The following is a 22,929-nucleotide window of genomic DNA, read 5'->3' as shown; positions in this document are numbered from 1 at the left end:
TCAGTCTGCCTGCCTGTGGAATGGGTACAAAGGCCACAGCTGTGTCTTAAGACTATCTTGAGGATTAGACAAAACGAGGGTGCGAGGCACAGCAGGGCGCTCGGGGACATGACTGTCCACCCCTCCTCTGGCCAGGGTCGGCCTGGGGGGGCTGCCTTCTCACCTGTTCACCCAAGACCTGGCAAGTCACGAGGATCCAGTGTTGCTGGTAGTTCCTGGAGGCAGGGGGCCCAAAGAGGGCCAGGCTGATGCTGTCCGCGTCCTCTGAGGTGACATTGCGGAAGAACTTGGAAGGCTCCAGGACCCAGGGTCCGGGACCACCCTCAAAGAGCATCTCCTTCGAGGAGCCAAGGGTCACCAAGGCGACAGAGGAGGGGTCCACAGCCTGTGGGAGAAAGCAGCAGAGTCTGCGTGTCTCCGGGAGAAGCAGGCCCGCCGGGCGGGGGGCTGGCGTGTCTCCAGGAGGAGCAGGCCCGCCGGGCGGGGGGCTGGCGTGTCTCCAGGAGGAGCAGGCCCGCCGGGCGGGGGGCTGGCCTGTCTCCTGGAGGAGCAGGCCCGCGGGGCGGGGGGCTGGCGTGTCTCCTGGAGGAGCAGGCCCGCCAGGCGGGGAGCTCACTCTCTGGTCCTTGCCCTACGTGGTGCTCTCCGTCCTGCCAGGAGGATCTGTTTGGGTGTCTGTCTCCCCTCCTGGCTTACGGGCTCCAATAAAGGAAGGGCATGTCTGTTTCCCCTCGTATCTGTAGCGTGATCTCAACCACGTGAGAAACGAAACACCATGTAGAAAAAAGTAAAATATTTTAAGAAGAGCAGATCACAACTACACTGGATACTATTTCTCTGCCGTCTCATCAGCAAAAATCAAAAGTCTGAGTACACACACTGCTGATGAGTCTGTAGCAACACATGCATGTCATTTATTTTTTCTTTGGCTGTGCCAGGCCTTGGCTGCAGCATGTGGGGTCTTTAGCTGTGGCACATGGGATCCAGTTCTCCAACCAGGGATCAAACCCAGGGATCGATGTCCTGCGTTGGGAGCAGAGTGTTCCCCACCAGGGAAGTCCTAAACACATACTCTCTTATAAAAGGAAGCTGTTTTCTTGAGATATGATTGACATATAACCTTCTATGAGCTTTGTTAGTGCAGGACAGTGATTTGATGTTTGCACAGATTGTCAAAGATCACCGCAGTACGTCAACAGCTGTCACCACACAAAGTTACTAATGTTTTTTTCTCGTGAGGAGAAGAATTTTTAAGATCTACTCTCTCAGCAACTTTCAAGTACAGTATCATTGAGAAATGTGTTCTCATATCCTGCTGGGGAAGATAGGGAAATGGCACAACCCCAACAGGGAAATTCAGCAATGTCTGCCACAGTCACAGGCCTGTTCATCCCCTGTCTAAGCAGCATCCCTTCTAGGAATGGACTCAGAAGATAGGGCTCCATGAATACACGAACTGCAGGCACAGAACTGCACACTGCAGCGTTATTTTTTAAGAGGGGAAAGCATGGGAACAGCCCAAACAGCCGTCAGCAGGTGATAAACTGGCCTATCTTTATGACCAAATAGCAAGCAAAGCCCTTCCCGTGTGTATGTGAAGAGATCTGCAGTCACCTTCTTTGTTTTTCAAGTAAAGGAGCAAGGTGCAGGACAGGGTATAGAGGATGGTACCTCTGAGGACAAGAGGAGCGGGCAAAAAGAAAACCCATGTGACTCTGTGTGGTGATGGGTGTTAAGTAGACTCGTTATGGTGATGGTTTCACAGTACAGACAAGTTTCAAGTCACTGAGCTGCGCTAATGAAACCACAGAACATTATCTGTCTATTACATCCCAGCAAGAAATCCAAACAACCCTGGGCTGCTGTCTGCCCTGCATCAGACACTGTGCCCGGGGCCGGGGGTTCAGAGATGATGGTTTCTAATGTCCCTGAGCTTGCTCCTGGTGGGGCAGGGGAGAAGGAAACACACCCCAAACCGACAGACCCAGAGGTGCAGACGCACCCTGCTAGGGTCTCTGTGAGGCTGCACGACCCCACGTGAGAGGAAGGGCCAGGCCCTTCTCGCCCACACGTTAACTACTAACCCTACTGAGCATTTGCCACCTCCCGGGCACGGTGCTCAGCCCATCTGGTTTTGCTCAAATCCTCCTCCTCACTATAACCCTGTCGGCAGGTACTGCATTAACCCCATTTTACAGGCAAGGAAACTGAGGCCCTGAGAAATTAAACCAAAGTTGCAGAGTTGCTGTGGGACCTGGATTCAGGCTCAGGAGTGCTGAAAGGCAGCGTGCTCTGCGCGGGAACATGCTTCACGCCTTCTGCACGCGTGTGCACAGGGGACCCAGACGCTGATGCTCACCGGGCGTGAGGTGAGGGGCACGTCCAGGCTGGCCCCAGAGCCCCGAGGCCCCAGGACCCATACCATGCGCCAGGGCCACTGTCCCCACCGCAGGGCCCTCTGGAGACCCTGCGGGGTAACTCCAGAGTGAGCCTGGAGCCCCCCGTTTGGATCCCTGTGGGGTCACTTCATCCACACGGATGTCAGCACTCACCGTCCGCCCTCAGGCAGGCCCTGCTCTGCTACAGGCTCCCGAATCCTGACTGAAAAGCACCTCTGGAGCTGCTCTGATTTAACGCACATTTGCCAGAGCGGACGGGTAATTCTTGCCGGGGAGGAGGAGGGCGGGGCCTGGGGCTCACCTTGAGGGGCAGGTAGGCGGCGATGGTGACGCGAGCATTCAGATGCACGTGGCCGTGCCTGTAGCTGACGAGCAGCGCGGTGTAGCCCTGGGCCTCCGCCCTCACCGTGACGCCGCTGCAGTGGTCAGGCCCCGGCCGCAGCCTGCCTGCAACGGGAGCAGCAGAGGTCAGCGAGCACGCGCCTGTCAGGGGAGACCCGACGGGCTGACGCCCTCTTTCACGCCGGGCTTGATACGAGTCCAATTTTTTTAACTTACCATTTTCAAGTATAATTATCATACCCAAAAGCATTCGCATGTTGTAAGCATACAGCTCACCATTATTCCCTGCAGACTGAACACGCCCTGTTTCTAGGACTGAGATCAGGTATCAGCATGACCCGCACCTCCCCGTGCCCCTCCCCAGAGGAAAACCTAACCACTTCTAAGAGCAGAGCCGAATCCTGCTGGCCTTGGAACTCAAACAAAGGGAACTGCCGGGCAGAAGTCCTTGGTAACTGGCTCTCTCCCGCTCAGTACTGGCGGTATCAGAGTATTTTGGGGGCTCTCTGTTCTATTTCACCAGTCTCTAAGTCTGTGCAACCACCACTCTGATTCAATTATTATAACTTATAATAAGGACTTTCCCAGGTGGCTCAGTGGTAAAGAATCCACCTGCCAAGCAGGAGATGCAGGTTTGATCCCTGGGTTGGGAAGATCCCTTGGAGAAGGAAATGACAACCCATTCCAGGGTTCTTGCCTGGGAAATCCCATAGAAAACGGAGCCTGGCGGGCTACAGTCCACAGGGTCACAAAGAGTCGGATACGACTCAGCAACGGATCAACAGCAACCTGAAGTAAGTCCTGAAAAAGGGAAGAATGAGATCTCCCAGTTTCTTCTTTTTCAGCATCGCGTTGGCTATTCTGGATCTTTCGGATTCCACACGAATACTATTTCTCCACATTCATTTTACTCCTGAGAGGTCTTTTTGGTGGAATCTTTAGGGTTTTCACATATTAAGTCATTTGCAAACAGATAAGCTTATCCCTTCCTTTCCAGTTCGGGTGTCTTTTATTTGCTTTTCTTGCCTAATAGCTCTGGCCAGGACTCCCGCTACTGCGTTGACCTTGTCTTCCAGATCTTAGGGTAAACGTTTTCAGCCATTTACCTGGAGGATGATGTCAGTTATGAGTTTTCATATACGGCTTTTATTAAGTTCATGGAGTTTCCTTCTATTTCCAGTTTGTAGGCCGATTTTATCAGAAAAAGGTTTTGAGATTTGTCCACTGATCTCTCTGCCTACGCTGAGACAGCAGCGCGGTTTTCTTCCTCGATTTTGCTACCGTGGTACATCATGTTATCGTTAGACCGCTGAGACACTGCATTCCAGGAGTACATGCCCCCTGGTGCTGGCGTTTAACCCTTCTAACATGCCGTTGGCCATGTGGGGCCACGAGGGCACACTGAGCTGCCACGAGCATGTGTGGCATTTCTCTGGGGATGCATTTCAGCATTTCTATTGGCATCCCACAGAGAGAGGGATTTCTTCTCTGGTCCTTAATGCCTGGGAGTGTCTATGCTCGGCTTCATCACTTTCGCCAACCATCCTTCACCAAGTGGCTGTGTTGACTCACTGACATCCCTGCCAATCCGCGGTATTTTCCACCTGTTTGAAAAAAAAGCCATTCTGGTGGTATTTTAGTTTTTCCCCCAAACATTTAGAAAGAATGATGCGGTGAAGCTGCACACCCAGCCCCCTAGATCCCACAGCAAACATTCATTTCTGCTCCTCTGGCTGCCTGTCTACCCACCAACAGTCCGTCCCATACCGTATGCGTCTAGAAGTGAGCCTCAAGCATCAGTGTGTTTCATCCTGAACGCTTCGCACACACGCAATAACCACAGGTCAGTGCTTCTTTAGGGCTCTTTTTTCCCCTGAGGTGGATGTACACACGAGGAGGCGCACAGATCTGGAGTACAGCCGTCGGCGGTTCTGACGAAGGCAGCGCTGGGCCCAGGACCGTGGACCCCAGCCCGTCCTTCCTCCTCAGTGCCCTGGAGCTCGTGGCTGCAGCACTCCAGGATGCATGGGGGCGGGACGGGGCAGCGGGCCCCTCTCCTGCCATCAGGAGGACGGGCCTCTTTCTTCTGTGCTGATGTTTTGTTGTTGGTATTCAGCCGCTCAGTCATCCAGCTGTTTGTGACCCCATGGACTATAGCCCGCCAGGCTCCTCTATCCACCGGATTCTCCAGGCAAGAACACAGGAGCGGGTTGCCGTTTCCCCCTCCAGGGATGAAATCCAGGCCTCCTGCATCTCCTGTTTTGGCAACCAGATCCTGTACCGCTGAGCCACCTGGGAAGGCCGTGCTGATGTCTGCTGCTTCTCTGAAGACACAGGACCCATAAGGCCTGGTTTCCCCTGGACAGTCTGAGAAGATGCAGCCACAGCTATGTGAACAGGGTGATGGCCCGGGATGTGCCACGACATCTGAGCAGCTTTGCCTTCAAACAGCCCCGTGAATGACCACAAGCACGATGGCCCAACGGGAAGCCAACAAACACCTCTGCCTGTCAATCTTCCTGATCCCTGCCAGGGTCCAGGGCTCACTCCTCTGCTCAGAAACCAGCGGTGGCCCCCAGCTCTGGCCACTTTGAGGTCCACGTGCCCCAAAGCCCCAGTGATGCAGGGTTTGACAGGTTCCGCAGCCTCAGGCCACCGTGTGTGCACGCGGCCCACAGGTGTGCCCATGAGCACTGCTCCCCACCCCTCTCACCCTGCCTGGGCTGTACTCACCATCAGTCCTTGGTTAGCATCACCCGCAACCCTAAGGGACCCCGTGGGCCGACTCCCCCGGGGGGCCCTGTTTCCCGGGCACTAAGGCTCTGGGTGAAGGCGGCACACACCCAGCCTTGCATTCCACCCTGAGGACCTGGCTTTGGGCCCTCGGGGGACCCTGGGCAGTGACACGGCCTCGGTCTCTTTGTCCAACACGCGGCCTGACCACAGCCCCTCTTCCCACAGAGGCTCTGAGTCTGTGAGGTCATGCACGCCAAGGGCACGCACCACACCGGCAGGGCTGACACTCCATAACTGAGTGCCACCACCACCGTCACCACCGACTTCACCACCCAGCCCTGCAGGGGCCTGGCTCCAACGGCCCTGGAGGGGCAGACCGTGGCATCACAGAGGTGTCGCGATTCTGTCATCAGAACCGCTATGGACAGTGTATTCCAAGCAGCTGCCACATTCCAGGGGCTGCGACAGGCACCACGACACACGAGTCTCCTTAGGATGACGCCCATTTTACAGACGTGGAGACTGAGGCTCAGAAAGCCGAGCGACACGCGGGCCTCACAGCAGAAAGGTGCAGAGCAGGCCATAGCTGGGGGTGAACAGGGGACAAACACCATTTCTCAACCCCTCTGCTGCCTCAGTTCCTGATTTAGGAATCTGGGCAACCCACGCTGAGAACTGAGGTCATCGGTGGTGACCCCGCCAGTCGGCACCGCTCACAGCGCTGCGTTACCTGGGAGCGGCTGGAACACGCCCTGGTTCTCCACCTCCACCACCAAGTCGAAGTGGGAGCAGTCGCTCAGGGTGACCACGTCGTCGGCCCCGCCCGGCATGAGGCCATGGATCCTGAGGGGCAGCTCCAGGCTCTGGCCCACGCGGGCCTCCACTGGACACGGGCCGAACTCCATGCCGCTGGGCTCGATCACATACACCTGCAGGACAGGGTTGAGGGGTGTGGTCAGCCGGCTACACAGAGGAGGAAGAGCCGCTGCTCAGCTTTCCTGATTCCTGCGTGTAGGCACTCAGGACCCGCTGGTGAGAAGCCTGAGCTTGGTGGACACGACGCTTTATGCAGGGGGCAGAGAGATGTTCAGGGCAGAGATGCAGAGGCTTCCGTGGGAAGGTGACGTATGAGCTTGACCTGGGAGTGTGTCAGAGACAGCCAGACCCAGTCTGGCTGAAGAGAGGGTCTGTGAAAAGGCCCTGAGGCATGTACAGCTCAGCACGTCGGAGGGAGGTAAAGAAGAGGGGAGCGCAGACTGAGAGGCATCACCAGCGTCAACACCCAACAAAACTGCCCACACGCCAAGCTCCGTTCCAAGAGCCGGACGAGAGCACCCCATTCTCTCAGCCTCCTTGGCAACAAGGTCACCAGTGTCTCTGCCCAACAAGGAACCTGCTGTGGGGGTTGAGAGCCTGCCTGGCTGTAGCAGGGTCAGTCTGGGCCAGGCAGGCAGCCCCGGAAGCCAGACTCCGACCACTGCGCACACTGCTGGGCTGCAAGCGGGCTCTGGGCTCCGCGGGGGTGGGCGGGGCACGTTCACCGAGATGAATCAGCCTGCGGCCACAGATCATCCAAACACTTGGAAGAGATGCTACAGTTAAGTTGTCTTGGCTACAACCCTCCTTACATGAGAGTTAGGGCTTCCCAGGAGGTGCTAGTGCAGGAGACATAAGAGACACAGGTTTGATCACTGGGTCGGGAAGATTCCCCTGGAGGAAGGCATGGCAACCCACTGCAGTATTCTTGCCTGGAGAAACCCTTGGACAGAGGAGTCTGGCTGGCTACAGTCCATGGGGTCACAAAGAGTTGGACACGATAGAAATGACTTAGCACGCTCATGAGAGTTAGATGGATCTTTAGGTAGGTGTGTGTGGATCGAAATAAAAACACGAGGACGTCCTGTGCGTTAATGTCCCAAATAGTGTAGAAGGTTGGGGCTGGACACGCTACGTACGGAGCTTCCATTCTGGCCCTAAGTGGAGTCATAAAAGCAGCTGAGGTCAGGGTCAGGCGGTCAAGAAAGAGCTGGGGTCAGGAGGCTACCAGGCGGTCATGTCCACCTTCAGCCGTCGCTTGGGACGTCACTTCAGACGGACGCCAGGTGTAGGGTCCCTGTCGGGGGGACTCCTAACTTGGATCTGAACAGGAATCAGAGCAAAGGAGCAGGCCAGTCTTGGGTCTGGGGGCTTCCTCTCCCTATGAATTTACAGCCCAGCACCCAGCAGCCTTTCTGAAGCAAAGTCCTAGCTTTCGGGTCGGAGGGTCTTCTAGAACGACTCCTTTGAGTGTCTCGTGTTTCTGAATCCTCTGACCTCCCTTTGGGATCCTGGCGGTCCCACCCCTGCCTGGTGTGGGATGGGATGGCTGTCTCCCGGGTCTGTCCATGACCTCAGGGGCCAGGCTGGACCTGACCCCTGACCCCCCTCACCAGAATCCCAGCCAAGGTCAAGACTGATGACTAAAGGGTGCTTCTGAATTAAGCCAGAGGCTGGTTAAGACGGTGGCCCGATCACTCCCCAAGCCACCCTGCGGCCGCCCCGACCCGGGCCTCACCTTCATCTCGCCCTGCAGCCGCCCCGACCCGGGCCTCACCTTCGTCTCTCCAGGGCAGCCGCCCCCACCCGGGCCTCACCTTCATCTCGCCCTGCAGCCGCCCCGACCCGGGCCTCACCTTCGTCTCTCCAGGGCAACCGCCCCGACCCAGGCCTCACCTTCATCTCGCCCTGCGGCCGCCCCGACCCAGGCCTCACCTTCATCTCGCCCTGCGGCTGCCCCGACCCGGGCCTCACCTTCATCTCACCGAAATGCAGCGGGTTCTGCACGTCGTGTGCCTGGATCACACTGACCCCCGTGTCGCTGCCTGTGGTCATCACGCCCTTGACAGTGACCGTGGCCACCACAGAGCTCGAGGAGGACCAGCTGAAGTTCCCGCTGCCGCCGTGGGCCTGGGGAGGGAAGGCATCATCGGGTCAGCCCACCTGCCCTGCCCCTCCATCCCTCTCCCTCTCACACCCTCGCTCACACGCGTTGGCATCACGTTACCACGTGGAGACACAAGGCATCAGCCAACGTCCAGCTGGCACCGCGCCCACCCCTTGTTCTCCCCGCCTGTCTCCTTCTGGTCCTCGTATTCCACGGACCTCTGACTGACACACACGTGTATGCACACGTCCCTGAGAGTGGCCCCAGGACCCAGGAGCACCTCCTGAGCTCAGGCTGCAGTGGGAAGACCCCAGCCACAGGGTCGTGACGTCCCTGCCCCTCCTGCACAGACCCTGCCCGCTCCAGTCATCTGCCGTGAAGTCAAGGACAGCTCAGCGGCCTCTGCGTCAGGGGCCACCACCCCCGAACCCTAGAGGGGCCGGGAAGGTGACACAGCTGCGGGAAGGGACAGCGGGTCCCAGGCACACGAGGACACTGTCCACACTGCCGGGAGACAGCGGGATGGACGGAGCGCGGCCCCCACGAGCCCCAGCCCGAAGGGCCCTGGGCCCTGCCACTGACGCTGGGGGGACTTGTGAACTTCAGAGACCAAGAACACCAGACGTGCGACAGAGTTGGAGACGTCTCCCCCGCCAATTCCAAGGTTTTCTCTCAAGATATTTACACTGCTCCCAGAAAGCAATTATTTTTACAAAAAATAAAAACCACATGTGAAAGTTAAATGCATGCTTAGGACTTTCTTCATCGTGTTTTCTTTTCTATTTTTCAAGGTTTTTTCCTAATTACCAAAATACCCTGCTGTGATAGAAAACCTTGGAAGATACAGAAAGCATAAAGACTTTGATTTCAAATTCTTTCAACCAACAGAAGGTAATTTAACAGAAACAGAATGGAGTTAGAGCCCCAACACATGGAAACACCCAAAGAAAGTCACCCAGATGGGGTCTCCAAGTTACCTTTATCGTGTACTGATAGGCGCCTGCCTTTGGTTGCCATGGAAACGTCAAGATGCTCGGATGAAGGGTGATGGGGCTGTGGATTTCCACCTCCTGCTGGTTCCACACAGGCACCCGTAATGTGTGGACCCCTCCATCCTGCAAGGGGGCGAGGGAGCCACACGCCAGCATGACAACCAGACCCCGTCCCCTCAGACTGTGGGGGAGTGGGAAGGAAGATGCCGGGTACCCTGCAGCCTTCTTCGTCTCCATGGAGACGGCTTTCGGTGGCTCTTCAACAGCCACTCGAGTCAGCACTGCTTGGCTGCATCCTCATGGCACATCCCATGGGCAGGCTGGTCGTGGTTATCCCCACTTTAAGGATGGGGAAACCGAGGCATGGGAGAGGAAAGCCACTTGCCAGAGCCTCCAAAGGAGAACCGGCCGCTTCGGTAGGAATCTCTGCCTGGTCCCCAGGCCACAGCGGCCTCCACTAGGCCTCTACTAGGTGTAGTAGGGAGATGAGAGTCCCGGCACCAAGCTTCCAATCAGTGGAATCTGCTCCCACCGAAACCGACTGGCCTTTCAAACACGGGTGAGAATTTTAAAACTCTGAAGGACCCCAAACAGCCAAAGAAACACTCGTGGGTCCCAGTCAGCGCACAGCTGGACACACGGGCCCCAACAAGCGTTTCTGAACCCAGTCCTAGAGGCGAGGGCTTGCTTTTTCAGGAGTCAGCAAGGCTCAGATGAAGGGGGCTCTGGTCCACGACAAGGACAGAGGACAGGGGACAGGAAAAAGCCAAAGCCCCTACGCCTGATGCCACCGGGAGCCTAGAGTAGGAAGGACCCCCACGGCACCCGTGACAGCACTGAATCTTGGGGCCCCGACTCCTCCGGCTCATGTCCACCCTGGGTTGGCATTTCTGCCTGCAGAGGGCCCGGGGTGGCCCAGGGAGGTGCCAACTTGCCTGGTCCACCACAGAGGTGAGGGCCGCCTCGATGACCGTCTGGCCCCGCTCTGTCGCCCTGACATGATGGTACGACCCATTCTGGGAAGAAGCCAGCACCTCAAAGAACTGCACAGGTAGCATAGTTTCGATGCGGATGTTCTGGAAGGCAACACAGGATGGGGAGAGGAGATTCAGGGACAACTCGGGAAGTCAGGACGCGGGAAAGAAGCCACGTGGCCCCCAGAGAGCAGTCGGGCCAGACTGATGAGCCGCACGAAGCCCGGGATCTGAGCTCTGAGCCCCGAGCCTCAGCCCCTCCGTACATGACCCAATGAGCCGGTGCTCAGGAGCACAGAGCCACAGTGGCTCTCAGACCCCGTGGTCCCAACAAGGAAACCACCCAATATAAAGAACAACAACGGAATCCCTTAGAGGTAACATCCCCCCAAGACGGTGATGGAGTGAGTCTAGTAACACAAGGAAGGTGGTGGCTTCTGCCAAGTAGGCCAAAGGGAAACCTCAGGGCCCACAAGGAAGGTCTGGATATTCTCAGGATCCTGGGAATTGCTCACAAAGGAACGAATGCGACCAAGACGCCTCTCCGTCTGCCTGTTTGTGTGAAGCTCTTTCCAGAACCAGGAAGCTACTGAGCTTGGTCTTAGTCGAGGGGCCTTTGGACAGTTCACAGGCATTTCTGGCCCTGAGCCGCTGTAGGGCCGGGAAGGATAGATTCTCAGTGGTGAGGTCCCTGGGCTAACAAGGAGGGAGCAGGAGGGCAGATGGTAGACGCCACACCCGCCACCATCACCGCCTCTGTGACCCTGCTGCTGCGGCCTCCTCTCCCCGCTCCAACCCTGATGGGAGTGCGGCCTTAGGGTGCAGACTCACAGGCTCACAGGGCCCTGAGATGCCCGAGGTGCCCATGACAGGGTTTCCTAGGGATCCAGCGGTACTGTAAGAAGCCCCCCAACTCAGCCCGCCTGCTAGGGGGCCCTATGATTTGAGGCGGCTCTTCAGGCACCTTCTCCAGGAGATGTACCCCTGCACCCCCAACCAGGCCCGAAGGGGACTCACATCCGACAGGTAGACCTTGTTGCCAGACTTGTCAAGCACTTCGACGGTGATTTCGTACAGACGGCCAGTCTCGAGCACCCACCTGCCACCAGGGTGGACTGTGAACCCTACGGAAGAGGCAGGTGCACAGAGTCTCAGCACTGCAGTCACAGGGGCCTGCAGCTCAGGAGGAGGGCAAACCAGGCCCCGTGAGCACCGGGGCCACAGCCGCTCCACTGCACGCCTCCCGGGGAGGGACCAGTGCCCGTGATTGGCAGATCTAATGCCCACAGCAGCCCTGAGCCCTCAGAACCCGAGCTGACCTCAGATGCCCCTGGACCAAACCTGAACATTCGCTCCTGGTGGCTCCAGGGCCCTCAAACTCGACCTTATCCATGGTGGGCCCAGCTCTGACCCACAGTAGGTCTGCACTCTGAGTGCACAGTAGGTCTGCACTCTGAGTCCACAGTAGGTCTGCACTCTGAATCCACAGTAGGTCTACACCCTTAATCCACAGTAGGTCTACACTGAGTGCACAGTAGGTGTACACTCTGATTTCACAGTGAGTCTGCACTCTGAATACACAGTAGGTTTACACTCTAATTGCACAGTGAGTCTGCACTCTCTGAATCCACAGAGTCTGCACTCAGAGTGCACAGTAGGTCTCCACTCTGGGTGCACAGTAGGTCTGCACTCTGAATCCACAGTAGGTCTGCACCCTGAATCCACTGTAGGTCTACACTCTGAGCACTGCCCTTGGGCAGCCCCTGGGCCCTGGCTATGCTCCTCTGGGTCCTCTGTGGCTGGGAATTCCTCCCCTCCTCTCTAGGCCTCCAGCCTTCCCCTCTTTCCCTCCAAGACATCTCGCCAGCATCCGCAGCCATGGTGCGGTCTGTGCAGAGCCCAGGTATAAAGCCAGGAGACAGAGCCCTGCCCGCTCTACTCTGTCCTGCTTCTCTCCCTGAAGAGCTGGCTACCTGCTGGAATTTGGCCCAGGCTCCCTCCGCTTGTCCTGTACACAGACGGGGGAAGGACGGGGGTCAGGGTGGGAGCTGATGTCCCAGGCCTCCCAGCTCGCAGATCTGGCCAAAGTGAGGCCATTTTCTGGGGGGCTGTTGCTTTTATCTGACTCTACCTCCTGTAATCCCAGACAACCCAGGACGCGCACACTCACCGAGGTACCCAGGCTCCACCACGTAGATTGTGCTGTTGGGTAACCGGGAAGCTCCCTGCATGCGGATGCCTGGATTTTGAGTTAAGGAGCACTGAACAGGCCGGCAGGCTTCGGTTTGGCTCCTGCGGCTCCGTCATTGTCAACATCACACAGGCAGAAGCAAGGATGGAAGGCCCCCCGACCGAGGCCTGCAGAACACAGGTCTTTTCCAGGATCGGCGGCCACAGGGCACTTCCTCCACTCCCAAGGGGGCCTCTACAGGGACCCTGGAGACCGCCTGGGGCACGTGAACCAGGCCGGGACGCGTGACAGCCCACACGCTGGTGGGGACAGCCTAGACCAGGCCCCTAGGATGAGACCAGAGAACGTTCCAGAGGCGGGGAGGGGGGCTCAGCCCCAGCCACCGCCTCCACCTCGGCGCCTCTCCAAGGAGCCCTGCACGGAGCTGAGCCGTTCTGCTCAGACACGGTGCTATTTTGGTCCTTTCTGATTTTCAGACCTTGAGGGGAAACAGGGCTATTTTTAGCCTCGCCAAGGTTTCAGGGAGAAAAGTGACTTGACTTCCAAACAGCACGTCTGTGCAAGACACACAGGTGTGGCGCGCCATCCGGGCAAAGGATACTCCTGTGGCCGAGGACCAGGCTACTCTGTCCCAGCTGCACGGCGGTGACCGTCGACGTGTCCTGGGCCAGGACCGCCACAGGCCGGCCCGGGTCTCCCTGTGGGTCCCAGACGTTGTTCAGAAGCTGCAGCTCGTACTGATCGGAGGGCATCGAGAGTTCTGGCCACCCAGAAACAGGGATGAGCAAAGCGGGCAGAGAGAGCCAAGACAGGAAACGGTAAAAGTCAACATCATTCTCCCCCTCCCCCACCCCCACCCCCGCAATCCCTGGACCCTGCGGTCAGTACAGCTGCTTGATTTTTTTTTTTTTGCCTAATTTTTTTCAACACTTTCCATTTTAATAGTATTCTGCATGCCTGTGGACAAAGCTGACACTCTCCATGAATCTTCAGAGGCAATCAGTTTTCTACGGATGCCATGAGCAGCTTTTTTTTTCTTTTTTTAAATTAAGCACAGCCTCTGACTCAAACTGCCAGCGTCTGGCAGGATACCAACATCAGAGCCTTTTCTGCTTGTCAGGGAAGTAAGTGACGCTGCTTCTGCACTGAGGGGCCCAGGGCAGGGCTCACTGGACCTGGCCATCTTCCGGAGGTCTGCAAAGAGATGCTTGTCTGTGGTGCCCCATTGGGTTTCAAGAGATGGGTCTATAATTTGTAAAGAATTCTCTCTTTTGCTGTCCTGACCATCCATTGGTGTTCTTCTCTGTGTCCCGTTGTGGAAGAGAACTCACCCAATCTGGGCCAGGATGGAAAACAGTTTCCCTGGGAAATAATGGGTCCTACAAACCCATAACCTCGGGGTCTAACCTTCACGTGCACCTCACCCTTTTCATCCCACGACGCCCCTGAAACCCTCACGTGAGCACTGGGGGACCTGCAGAAATCAAGACTGGAAGCTTGCTAGGGGCCCCTCAGTGGCGGGCAGCAGACCCGGGAGGCAGACCACAGGGAGCAGGACCCCGCGACACGCCCTCTCCCCCATCTGGAGGACTTCCTATCAGATAGCCCACTCCCCGAGCCTGTGTGTGAGGCCGCGCTCCAGCCCTCCAGAGAGGGACCACAGTCAGCTTCCCCGCTCACCACCACGTCCCAGGCGGGGGCTGCCCCGGGAGGCGCCCAGGACAAGGATCCGAGAGGCGTTTCAACCAGAACAACCTTCAGAACTCCCAGGAATTCTGAAGGGGGCGGGGGTGGGCAACGTGCCCATCTCCTGCCCTGGGGTACCAGCTGTGTGTTCCAATAAGTCCCCAGGAATCTGCCCTGGAGCAGAGTGTTCTCAAAGCGTGTTCCCTGGACCATCAGCATCACCTGGGAAGCTGCAAATAATTGGCCCCATCCCAGGCTTACTGAACCAAACTCAGGGAGCAGGGAGGAGTGGGGGGCCAGGCAGGGAGGAGACTGCAGGGGAGGGACCAGCACAGGCCTGGCAGGGGATTCTGACAGGCCTGGAACAGAGAAGCCCTTCCGGTCCACACGGCCCACTTCCGGTCCACACGGCCCACTTCCGGTCCACACGGCCCACTTCCGGCCCATACGGCCCACTTCCGGTCCACACGGCCCACTTCCGGCCCATACGGCCCACTTCCGGTCCACACGGCCCAGCGGTGACCGAGAGGCTTGCAAACGACACACCCAGGCATCAGACCACAGCCGCCGTGCGTGGAGGGCTGCTGCTGCTGTTCAGTCACTCAGTCGTGTCCGACTCTTCTGTGACCCCATACACTATAGCCTGCCAGACCCCTCTACCCATGGGCTTCCCCAGGCAAGAATACTGGAGTGGGGTGTCATTTCCTCCTTCAGGGGATCTTCCCGATCCAGGGATCAAACCCATGTCACCCACATCAAGCAGGCAGATTCTTTACCACTGAGCCACCAGGGAAGCCCCGCATTGAGGAAGCATCATAACAGAAGAATAAGGCAACACTGCTCCCTGAGCAGCATCACTTGGGGCTACTTTAGAAGAACCAGTGTCCTCCCTTGTTTAAGGTTCTCCAAACGAAAAAGGCCCTTTTTGGGAAATAAATAAACTGGCTCTGGAAGGATCTTGCACAACAAGATGTAACCCTATTTACAAAGCCCTAAGACAACGAAAATAAGGGGCTTGCCTGGTGACCCTCTTCAGCACCTCCTCTACCACAGGACCTTGCTACTCGTCAGAGCTCCTGAGCAGGGAAGGCTTTGCGGACGTGAAAGGTGCCTGTCCGTCCACAGGCGGAGGAGGTGGCTCCTGGGCCCCAGCCCAGCCCAGCTACCACTGCCGAGGGCATGAGGCCAGCCCCAAGGGTGCCGTTCCATGGCCAGGAGGGCAGCCGGGCTCTGACCCCCCTCAACCCTGGCTGATCCTCCAGACGTGCTTCTGATCGCTGGAACCTCCACCCCCACCCCGTGTAGGCTGCAGGGATGACCACGGAGCTCCTGGGGAGGTGGGTCTGAGCCCAGGACGAGGAGAAGCACAGGGCTCTGCCTCTGAGCCCAGCCCTGCAGGCAGCCCAGTGTACACTCGCTCTGGGCAGCCACAGCTCAGGGTGCACTGGATCCTTTAATAGCTGCGTCTTGGACTCAGGAACCCCTGCTCCACGCCCATCCATCTTTCAACCTCAGCCCAATTTACCCCAGGAATTTCCAGCAGTGCTGTCACCGAGGTCTCCTCAGACACCCCGTTCCTCAGCCAGCACGTCTCCCCACGTCTTGTTCTCATGATTGGTTACTGCGCCAGGCGAGCCTGCAACACCAGCATCACACACGGAGGACCAAGCAGGGCCCCACAGACACCCCTCTTCCGGGCCCCTCGCCCCCTTCACCTGCCGCACTGCAGGCCGTCACTGGAGCCCCAGGTGAGTGGGCCCTGGGCTGCCCCCCAACCACTGCAGTCCCCCCAACAGTGCCCACAGACAGAGCAGGGGCTCCATAAACAAATGGGCTCATGAGAAAGCAAGCCGCCACTCAGCAGAGAAGGGAACGGCCACCCACTCCAGGATTCTCACCTGGAGAGCCCCAGGGATACAGCGTGAGGTCGCAAAGAGTCAGACGTGACTGAGCGACTAACACCCTCGCTTACACTGTCACTTAACGGAAGGCAGGCGGACGTCAGGAAATGAAAATAAGAAAGAAAAGGAGGAACATTACATTTTGAAGGAAGAAAGACTGAGAGAAAACCTGAAGAACGGATTTGGGGTAACTGCCCTCTGGGTGTCATTCTCTGAGCCTTCTGCGGGACACCATACAAGACTGGGGCTCGCCAAAATCCAGGTCCCCTGTCACGACGCCGTCCCCAACTTCCCTGTCTGGCAGCCCGTTAAAAATGACAGCAATGTGAATTCTATGTCAATTAAAAACAACCCATCCAAAAACAAAAATGGACAATGCGTTTCCACCCAGATGTCTTGTTCACAGTGGCCCGGCGCTGGCTCCTCCCCGTCTGTTCTCCCCTAGCATCTGTCTGGAAGGCACGCCAGCCCGGGCGCCCGGTGCCATCAGTCATGCAGGTGTGTTTATTTTTAGAGGCATTTTCCATCTCATTACCCTACAGATGCAAGGAAGGCAGCTTAACTACTTCCTCTCCGGGCCTCACTTTCCCGAGTTCCATTCTTTGATTGCTACCGGAGGTCAGTGACCAAGCCCCAAAGTCCTCTGGGTGTCTTGGGATGCGCTGTCCGTCAGACACTGAAGGGTAAGCTGTGAAGTCCGCTTTATTAAATCTCCCCCAACCTCCCTGGTGGGGGCACGCCTCTCCACCCTCATCCACCCTGCGAAGAGGCCGCCCGCCCTGCTACGGGAGGACAGAGAGCCGTCGTCGTGCGCCCCCAGGGCCGGGATGCCCTGAGCCTGCCGGCGTGGTATTACAGGCGAGGGCCTGGCAGCCCTGTGACTATAGCGTGTCTGTGCCTCGGCTTCCTCATCCGTACAACAGGGTAGTATTGAAGCCCCGTCACAGCCCTGTTGGGTCATAACGTGACGAGCAGGGCACCGAGGAAACGCCCACCACGGTCAGATGTCTCCAGACCGCCCCCGTCCGGTCACAAGCTGCTTCTCAACAGCACGCAGGGGAGGAGGCATTGTCAGGAAGCCCCCCAGTGCCCTCTGGCCTTTCGACCTGTTCCCACCGCGGTCCCCCTGAGCACTCAGGGGCAGGATCCCAAGAACTCCACCCCTGAGCCATCTCCCCTTCAAGAGTCTCCGAAGGCCACACCTGGGTCCTAAATCTGGGGAGCACGCCAGCCTCGGGCCAGGACCCCGCCCAGCTTTGTACACACCCCGCCTCCACACTGACACACGCAGAAGAGCCAGACGCTGAGCACCCAGTGCTCGGGGATGCTCAGGACCCCCAGTCTCCTGCCCTTCAGCAGGGCACCCTGAGCGGGAGGGAGCTGGACCCAGAGGCCTCCCCAGGCCTGCAGCGCCGGCCACACGGTAATGACGGATGACCCACCACCCTGATCTGCAGACCCAGCTGCGGAACAGGCCCAGGCTGCTCCGACGCTGGAGCGCTACACGCTTCTTAACTGCTGCCCTGCCTCACAGGCAGGAAGCCAGCAACTGGGGGAGGCGCTGCCCAGACACGCCTCGCAGCCCGCAGGCCTTGAATGGGACACTCTCGTCCCCAGGAGCCTGGATGCCCTGGGCTGATCGTGAAACATGTATAAACTAAACAAAATGATGATGGTGGTGATGATAATTCTTAGCAGGCTTGGTGATGCATTAGGAACACTCACCACTAAGAACACATCACAAGTACACAGCGCTTTAGAGTTTCCGAAACAAATCCACAATAATTCACCCATCGTGCCCTCGACACAGGCAGAAAGGCCCTGAGGGCTCCAGCAGAGACACTGAGCCCTAAAGCGGGGCAGTGCCTCGTCCAGGCCGCCCAGAAGTCAGTGCCAGGCCAGGAACAAAACCCGGTCCAGCGGAAGCTCGTGGCTTCTGACATTTTTCAAACAAAGGGATATAAGCCCCCAAGGACTGAAAGCAGGATCTCAAAGAGATGTTTGTTCAGCTCTGCTCACAGAGGTACTATTTTAATAGCCAAGAGGCAGAAGAAACCAAGTGCCCATCAAGCATGAATGTCCAAAATGTGGTCTATATAGACAGTAGACCAGTACTCAGCCTGAGAAGGAGGGACATTGGGACACCTGCCACAATCCAGACAGACCGTGAGGATGCTCTGCTCGGTGAGATAAGCCGGCCACAGAAGGACAGACACTACACGACTCTACTTACATGAGGTCCCAAGAGCAGTCGGGTTCATGGAAACGGAAAGCTCGAGGGTGCTTGTCAGGGGCTGGAGAAGGGGGCTGGGGAGTTAGTGCTTAACGGGCTCAGGGGAAGACGAGGAAGTTCTGGAGATGACGGTGGCGATGGCTGTACAACAATCTCTCGATAAATGTAATCATCGTCACTAAAATGCACACTTAAAAAGTAGCTAAAACAGCAACGTCATGCCTATTTCACCGCGATAACACGGCCGCCTGAGCGCGGCGCTGAGCGGGGACCCACCTGTGATTTTCCCTTGCCTGATCTTCTGCACCCTGTAGCGGATAGATGTCCCCACCAAGAGGTAGACGTCATAAGCCGGGTTCAGAAGGATGTTCTCCAAGATCAGCAGCCTGACCTCCGCGGGGTGGACGTTCTAGTGTGAGGAAGAGACAGAAGGGGAGGTGAGCCCAAGTGGGGGTCGGTGTGGGCGAGAGACAGAACCTCTAGGGCTTTTCAGTCTGTTCACTGAAGGCAGCTGAGGCTGAGAAACCCAGGCATCACCTTGGGACGCCCTAAGCCCCAGGGGGCCCTGTGGGAGCGGGGCAGGCGATCAGAGGTCATTGCCAAAATACCCCGAGCACAGCACTTTAGAGGGCGTAGCCTTCAGGTCAGTTTTAAATAGTAAGAAGCACAGAGAAGAACGAGGAGCCAGGAGCGATGGCCATGGAGACAGAGGCGCCAGGGGCCCCGGGGCTCCACAAAGAGCCCCAAAGGCCGGGGAGGTGGGGAGCCCGCTCGCACACCCGAGGAGGAACAGCCGTGTTCTGACAAGCGCCCCCTGTTCAGGCCACCCCCCACCAGCCCGCCTCTCATCCCCACCCAGACTCCCTCCTCAGGGAGCATCATGACAGACTCTGAAGTCGGGGCAGACCACCTGCATGGAGTCCGGGGCGCCCCCGGGTGATCAGACTCTATGGGGCCTGCACCTTCCGCTGTCTTGGAGCTGCTCGTCACCCTGCAAGTTGGGGAAAATGGAGGGCAGAGCAAGGGATCCTCGTCCACAGAAATGCAGACATGTGTTCCCTGGAGGACAAGCAGTGGTCATCCCTGGACGCAGGCCCGTTCTGCGTCTGTCTGTAGATCTCTTTGGGTTTTCTACTGAACCAGCTCTGACATGTTACATGCATCCTCGCTTAAGAGGAAGTCAAGGTTCCTGTTGAGGTTCCTGCATCATTCCCTGTGAGGATGTAGGAAGACCCTGCGCTCACCCCCTCCCACGGACACACTGCATCTACAGCTACATATGCAACAATTTCCTCTTAAAAAAACCCTAAAAACTGGCAAAGCAACCGCTTCACACAGGACAAATAGCAGGGAAATCACATCAAAGCGACTAGGATCCCGGGACAATCTCATCATAAACCTCACCGCTCGTAGAGACCAATTCACAGGGAACCCAAACCCGAGGCTTCTCCCTGAGGAGGGAAGGGTTCGTATCTCACATCAGGCTCCCCACCTTTTAAGACCAGCGCCTGAGAGATGAGCCTCCAAAACATGTGGTCTTAAAGACCTGAGTCGGGGGCTCCCCTGGTGGCTCAGTGGTAAGGAATCTGCCAGAATCTGCAGGAGACACGGGTTGGATCCCTGATCCAGGACTACCCCACACGCCATGGAGCCACCAAGCCCGGGCACCACAGCCACTGAGCCTGTGCTCTAGAGCCGGGGAGTGGCAGCTCCTGAAGCTCACACACCTCCAGCCCGTGCTCTGCAGAGAGAGAAGCCACCTCAGTGAGAAGCCTGCGCACTGCAAGCAGGCACTAGCCCCCGATCTCTGCAACTAGAGAAAAGCCCACACAGCAGTGAGACCAGCACAGCCAAAAATCAATACATGCAGTTATGGAAAAAAAAGACCAGAAGGGCTGTGGGGACTGGCAGACGTCCCTGAAGGGCCCGGCTGTGCAGAAACCTACTGCCCCGGGCCCAGAGCAGGCACAGCCCGGGGAAAGTGCTCAGGGAATTCCCTGGTGGTCCAGCGGGTTAGGTCTCAGCACTTTGGCTGTCGAGGGCATGGGTTCGAGCCCTGGTTAGGGAGCTAAGATCCCACAAGCCGTGTGGTGGGACCAAAATATCAGAAAGGAAGGAAGAAAAGAAGAAGAAAGGAAGAAAGAAGATGCTCAGATGTGACGTGACAGAGACTCATCGCCCACTGGACTCGTTCCCGCCAGCGGACCCTCGCTCGGCCATGCCCAGGAGCTCAGACCCGCCCCCCGGTGGCCCAGTTCTCATATCTCCACCCGGCTTTGTAGCTACCACCCAGGAAACACGCCAGATCACCGCATGCTGGGGGCTGAGGTGGGGGTGCTGCGCTCCTGGGTCCCACGGGACTGTTACAATTGGAGAGACCATTCCTGGCAGGACCCCAGCCCAGGGCATGCACAGACAGCAGACCGACATGCCCAGCCTTCCTGGGAAAGTAGCCGGTCGGCCTGCCCAGAGGGGCCCCCAGAGAGCTCTCGGGGTGGGGGGCGGCACCGCCACACCCCAGCCTCAGTCGAGCCCACCTGACTCTTACAGAAAGCGGGGAGCACCCACCTCTGGGCCCCTGACTTTGGCAGCTGCTGCCGGACAACACGTCTCCACGCCCAGCTCTGGTGCCCAGACACGGGCTCTCGGGTTCCACGTGACCAGAATCAGCCAAGAAATTTCTTAACCAGCTACCACCCCCAGCGCTCAGCAGGAGGCAGCACACCCCGGAAGCTGACCTTTCTGGAAAGCAGCCAGCGGTTGGGGCTCAAGGCCGGGGCACAGGGTGAAATGGAGGGACCGCCTTGGGGGTGCAGCGGTGCCGGCGCCGGCTCCCCAGCCACCTGGTCCCAAGCACGGCTCACAGCAGACCCTGGTCCCCACGTGGCATCTCCTCTCCACTAGTGGACACGCCAGGGGCCCGTGCGTCCAGATGCCGCCCCGGAGCCAGGGCCGCCCAAGCCCACCTTGTACACGGTCTCCTGGATGCGCGCCTTGAGCTTGGAGCTGCCGGTCTTCAGCCCAGACACCAGGATGGTGTCGCCCTGCTTGGCTGCCTTCTCCATCTCTGAGATGTACGAGGGGGGGATGTAGGTGGACTCCAGGAATGTCAGGATGCTGGAAAAGGAGCGTGTGCTCAGCTATGACATGTGGAACCAGGAACCTCACACATTTCCTCTAAATGCCTCCTCTAAGTGCCTCCTCCACGTGCTGCCAGGCGCCACAGAAATGACCCAGTGGGTGTTGCCTAGAAAACCGTTCCCAGAATGTCGTGCCTCAGAACTTCCAGCGTCCCCGGAAACACCTGGGCTCTCAGTCCCTGGCCTGGCCCTTGGTCTGCACCTGGGAACCTGCATTTTTATAAACATCCAGCTGTGATTATGATCAAAGGCAGCACTGAAATTTAAGGACTGCCCACTTAGCTGAGGGCTCCCCTGGTGGCTCACACGGTAAAGAATCTGTCCGAAATGCAGGAGACTTGGGTTTGATCCCTGTGTTGGGAAGATCCCCTTGAGGAGGGCATAGCAACCCCACTCCCGTATTCTTGCCTGGAGAATCCCATGGACAGAGGAGCCTGGCAACCTACAGTCCACGGAGTTGCAAAGAGTTAGACACGACTGAGCTACTTTCACTCACTCAGTCAACTTTATGAAAAGCTTTGGTCTCACGGACGTGAAAGGTGAGCCCCGGAACCAGAGGCCCAGCCTGGGCTCCCCACTAGTCCCAGTGTCCTCTCCCCGGCCAGCTCCTGCGTCTGGGAAACAGTTCAGCAATGACCCCTCAAGTGTCAGGAACAAGGGATCACGTTGCATCCTACCCTGGCCCTATGGTTAGGCTGTGGGAAGAAGGGAGGGAGAACTTGGGATGGAGTGGGACGCCAGAGCGCAGGCTGGTGAGCGGGGCCAGCCTGAGTCTTTCCTGACAGCCTGAGATCTATAAATAAGCCCCCCATCCCGCCCGAACGGGAGCAGTCAGACACATTCATTCCTCCCCAAGGTCTGCCGAGTGCTGCGGTGATTCATTTCCTCGTCGTTTCACGAGGTACTACGTGCTGAAATTCTTTTTCTTTGCATACAGAAGAGCTTTGGTTCTTTTTTTATTTATCATTTTTTATTTTTCAGAGGGTAATTACTTAACAATATTGTGATGGTTTTCACCATACATCCACATGAATCAGCCATAGGTATACATACACCCCCTCCCCACCCCACCCCTCTAGGCTGTCACAGAGCACCACGTCTGGGTTCCCTGCATCTGACGTCATGACTGCCACTGGCTATCTACTTTACGTATGGTAATGTACATGCTAAGTCACTTCAGTAGTGTCCTTTTTGTGACTCTGCGACTCTATGGACTGTAGCCCACCAGGCGCCTCTGTCCATGGGATTCTGCAGACAAGAATACTGGAGGCGGTTGTCCTCTCCTCCTCCAGGGGATCTTCCCCACCCAGGGATCGAACCCACGTCTCTGACATCTCCTGCACTGGCAGGTGGGTTCTTTGCCTCTAGCGCCACCTGGGAAGCCAAAGAATGCTGGAGGGGTTGCCACGTCC

General features: G+C 57.5%; 1 protein-coding gene across 4 annotated transcripts in view; it reads right to left on the bottom strand.

Annotated features, from left to right (window-relative positions):
- The window catches only part of NUP210 (nucleoporin 210), a 91,879-nt gene that overhangs the window by 44,107 nt on the left and 24,843 nt on the right, over window positions 1-22,929 (bottom strand). For 3 of the 4 annotated variants that reach the window (XM_070776990.1, XM_070776986.1, XM_070776987.1), the window contains exons 5-15: window positions 21,344-21,494; window positions 18,654-18,786; window positions 13,159-13,317; window positions 12,537-12,605; window positions 11,384-11,490; window positions 10,328-10,468; window positions 9,378-9,515; window positions 8,268-8,423; window positions 6,208-6,406; window positions 2,701-2,846; window positions 164-385 (exon numbers count right to left, since the gene is read on the bottom strand). In XM_070776990.1, the coding sequence (XP_070633091.1) occupies window positions 164-385; window positions 2,701-2,846; window positions 6,208-6,406; window positions 8,268-8,423; window positions 9,378-9,515; window positions 10,328-10,468; window positions 11,384-11,490; window positions 12,537-12,605; window positions 13,159-13,317; window positions 18,654-18,786; window positions 21,344-21,494 (1,621 nt within the window). Of the gene's footprint in view, window positions 1-163; window positions 386-2,700; window positions 2,847-6,207; window positions 6,407-8,267; window positions 8,424-9,377; window positions 9,516-10,327; window positions 10,469-11,383; window positions 11,491-12,536; window positions 12,606-13,158; window positions 13,318-14,237; window positions 18,628-18,653; window positions 18,787-21,343; window positions 21,495-22,929 lie in introns of those variants that run through there. The other variant, XM_070776989.1, reaches the window with a different exon arrangement.

Source organism: Bos indicus, chromosome 22 (genome assembly GCF_029378745.1).
Source record: "Bos indicus isolate NIAB-ARS_2022 breed Sahiwal x Tharparkar chromosome 22, NIAB-ARS_B.indTharparkar_mat_pri_1.0, whole genome shotgun sequence".
Classification (NCBI taxonomy): domain Eukaryota; kingdom Metazoa; phylum Chordata; class Mammalia; order Artiodactyla; family Bovidae; genus Bos; species Bos indicus.
This window is presented reverse-complemented; position numbering and strand designations above follow the sequence as displayed.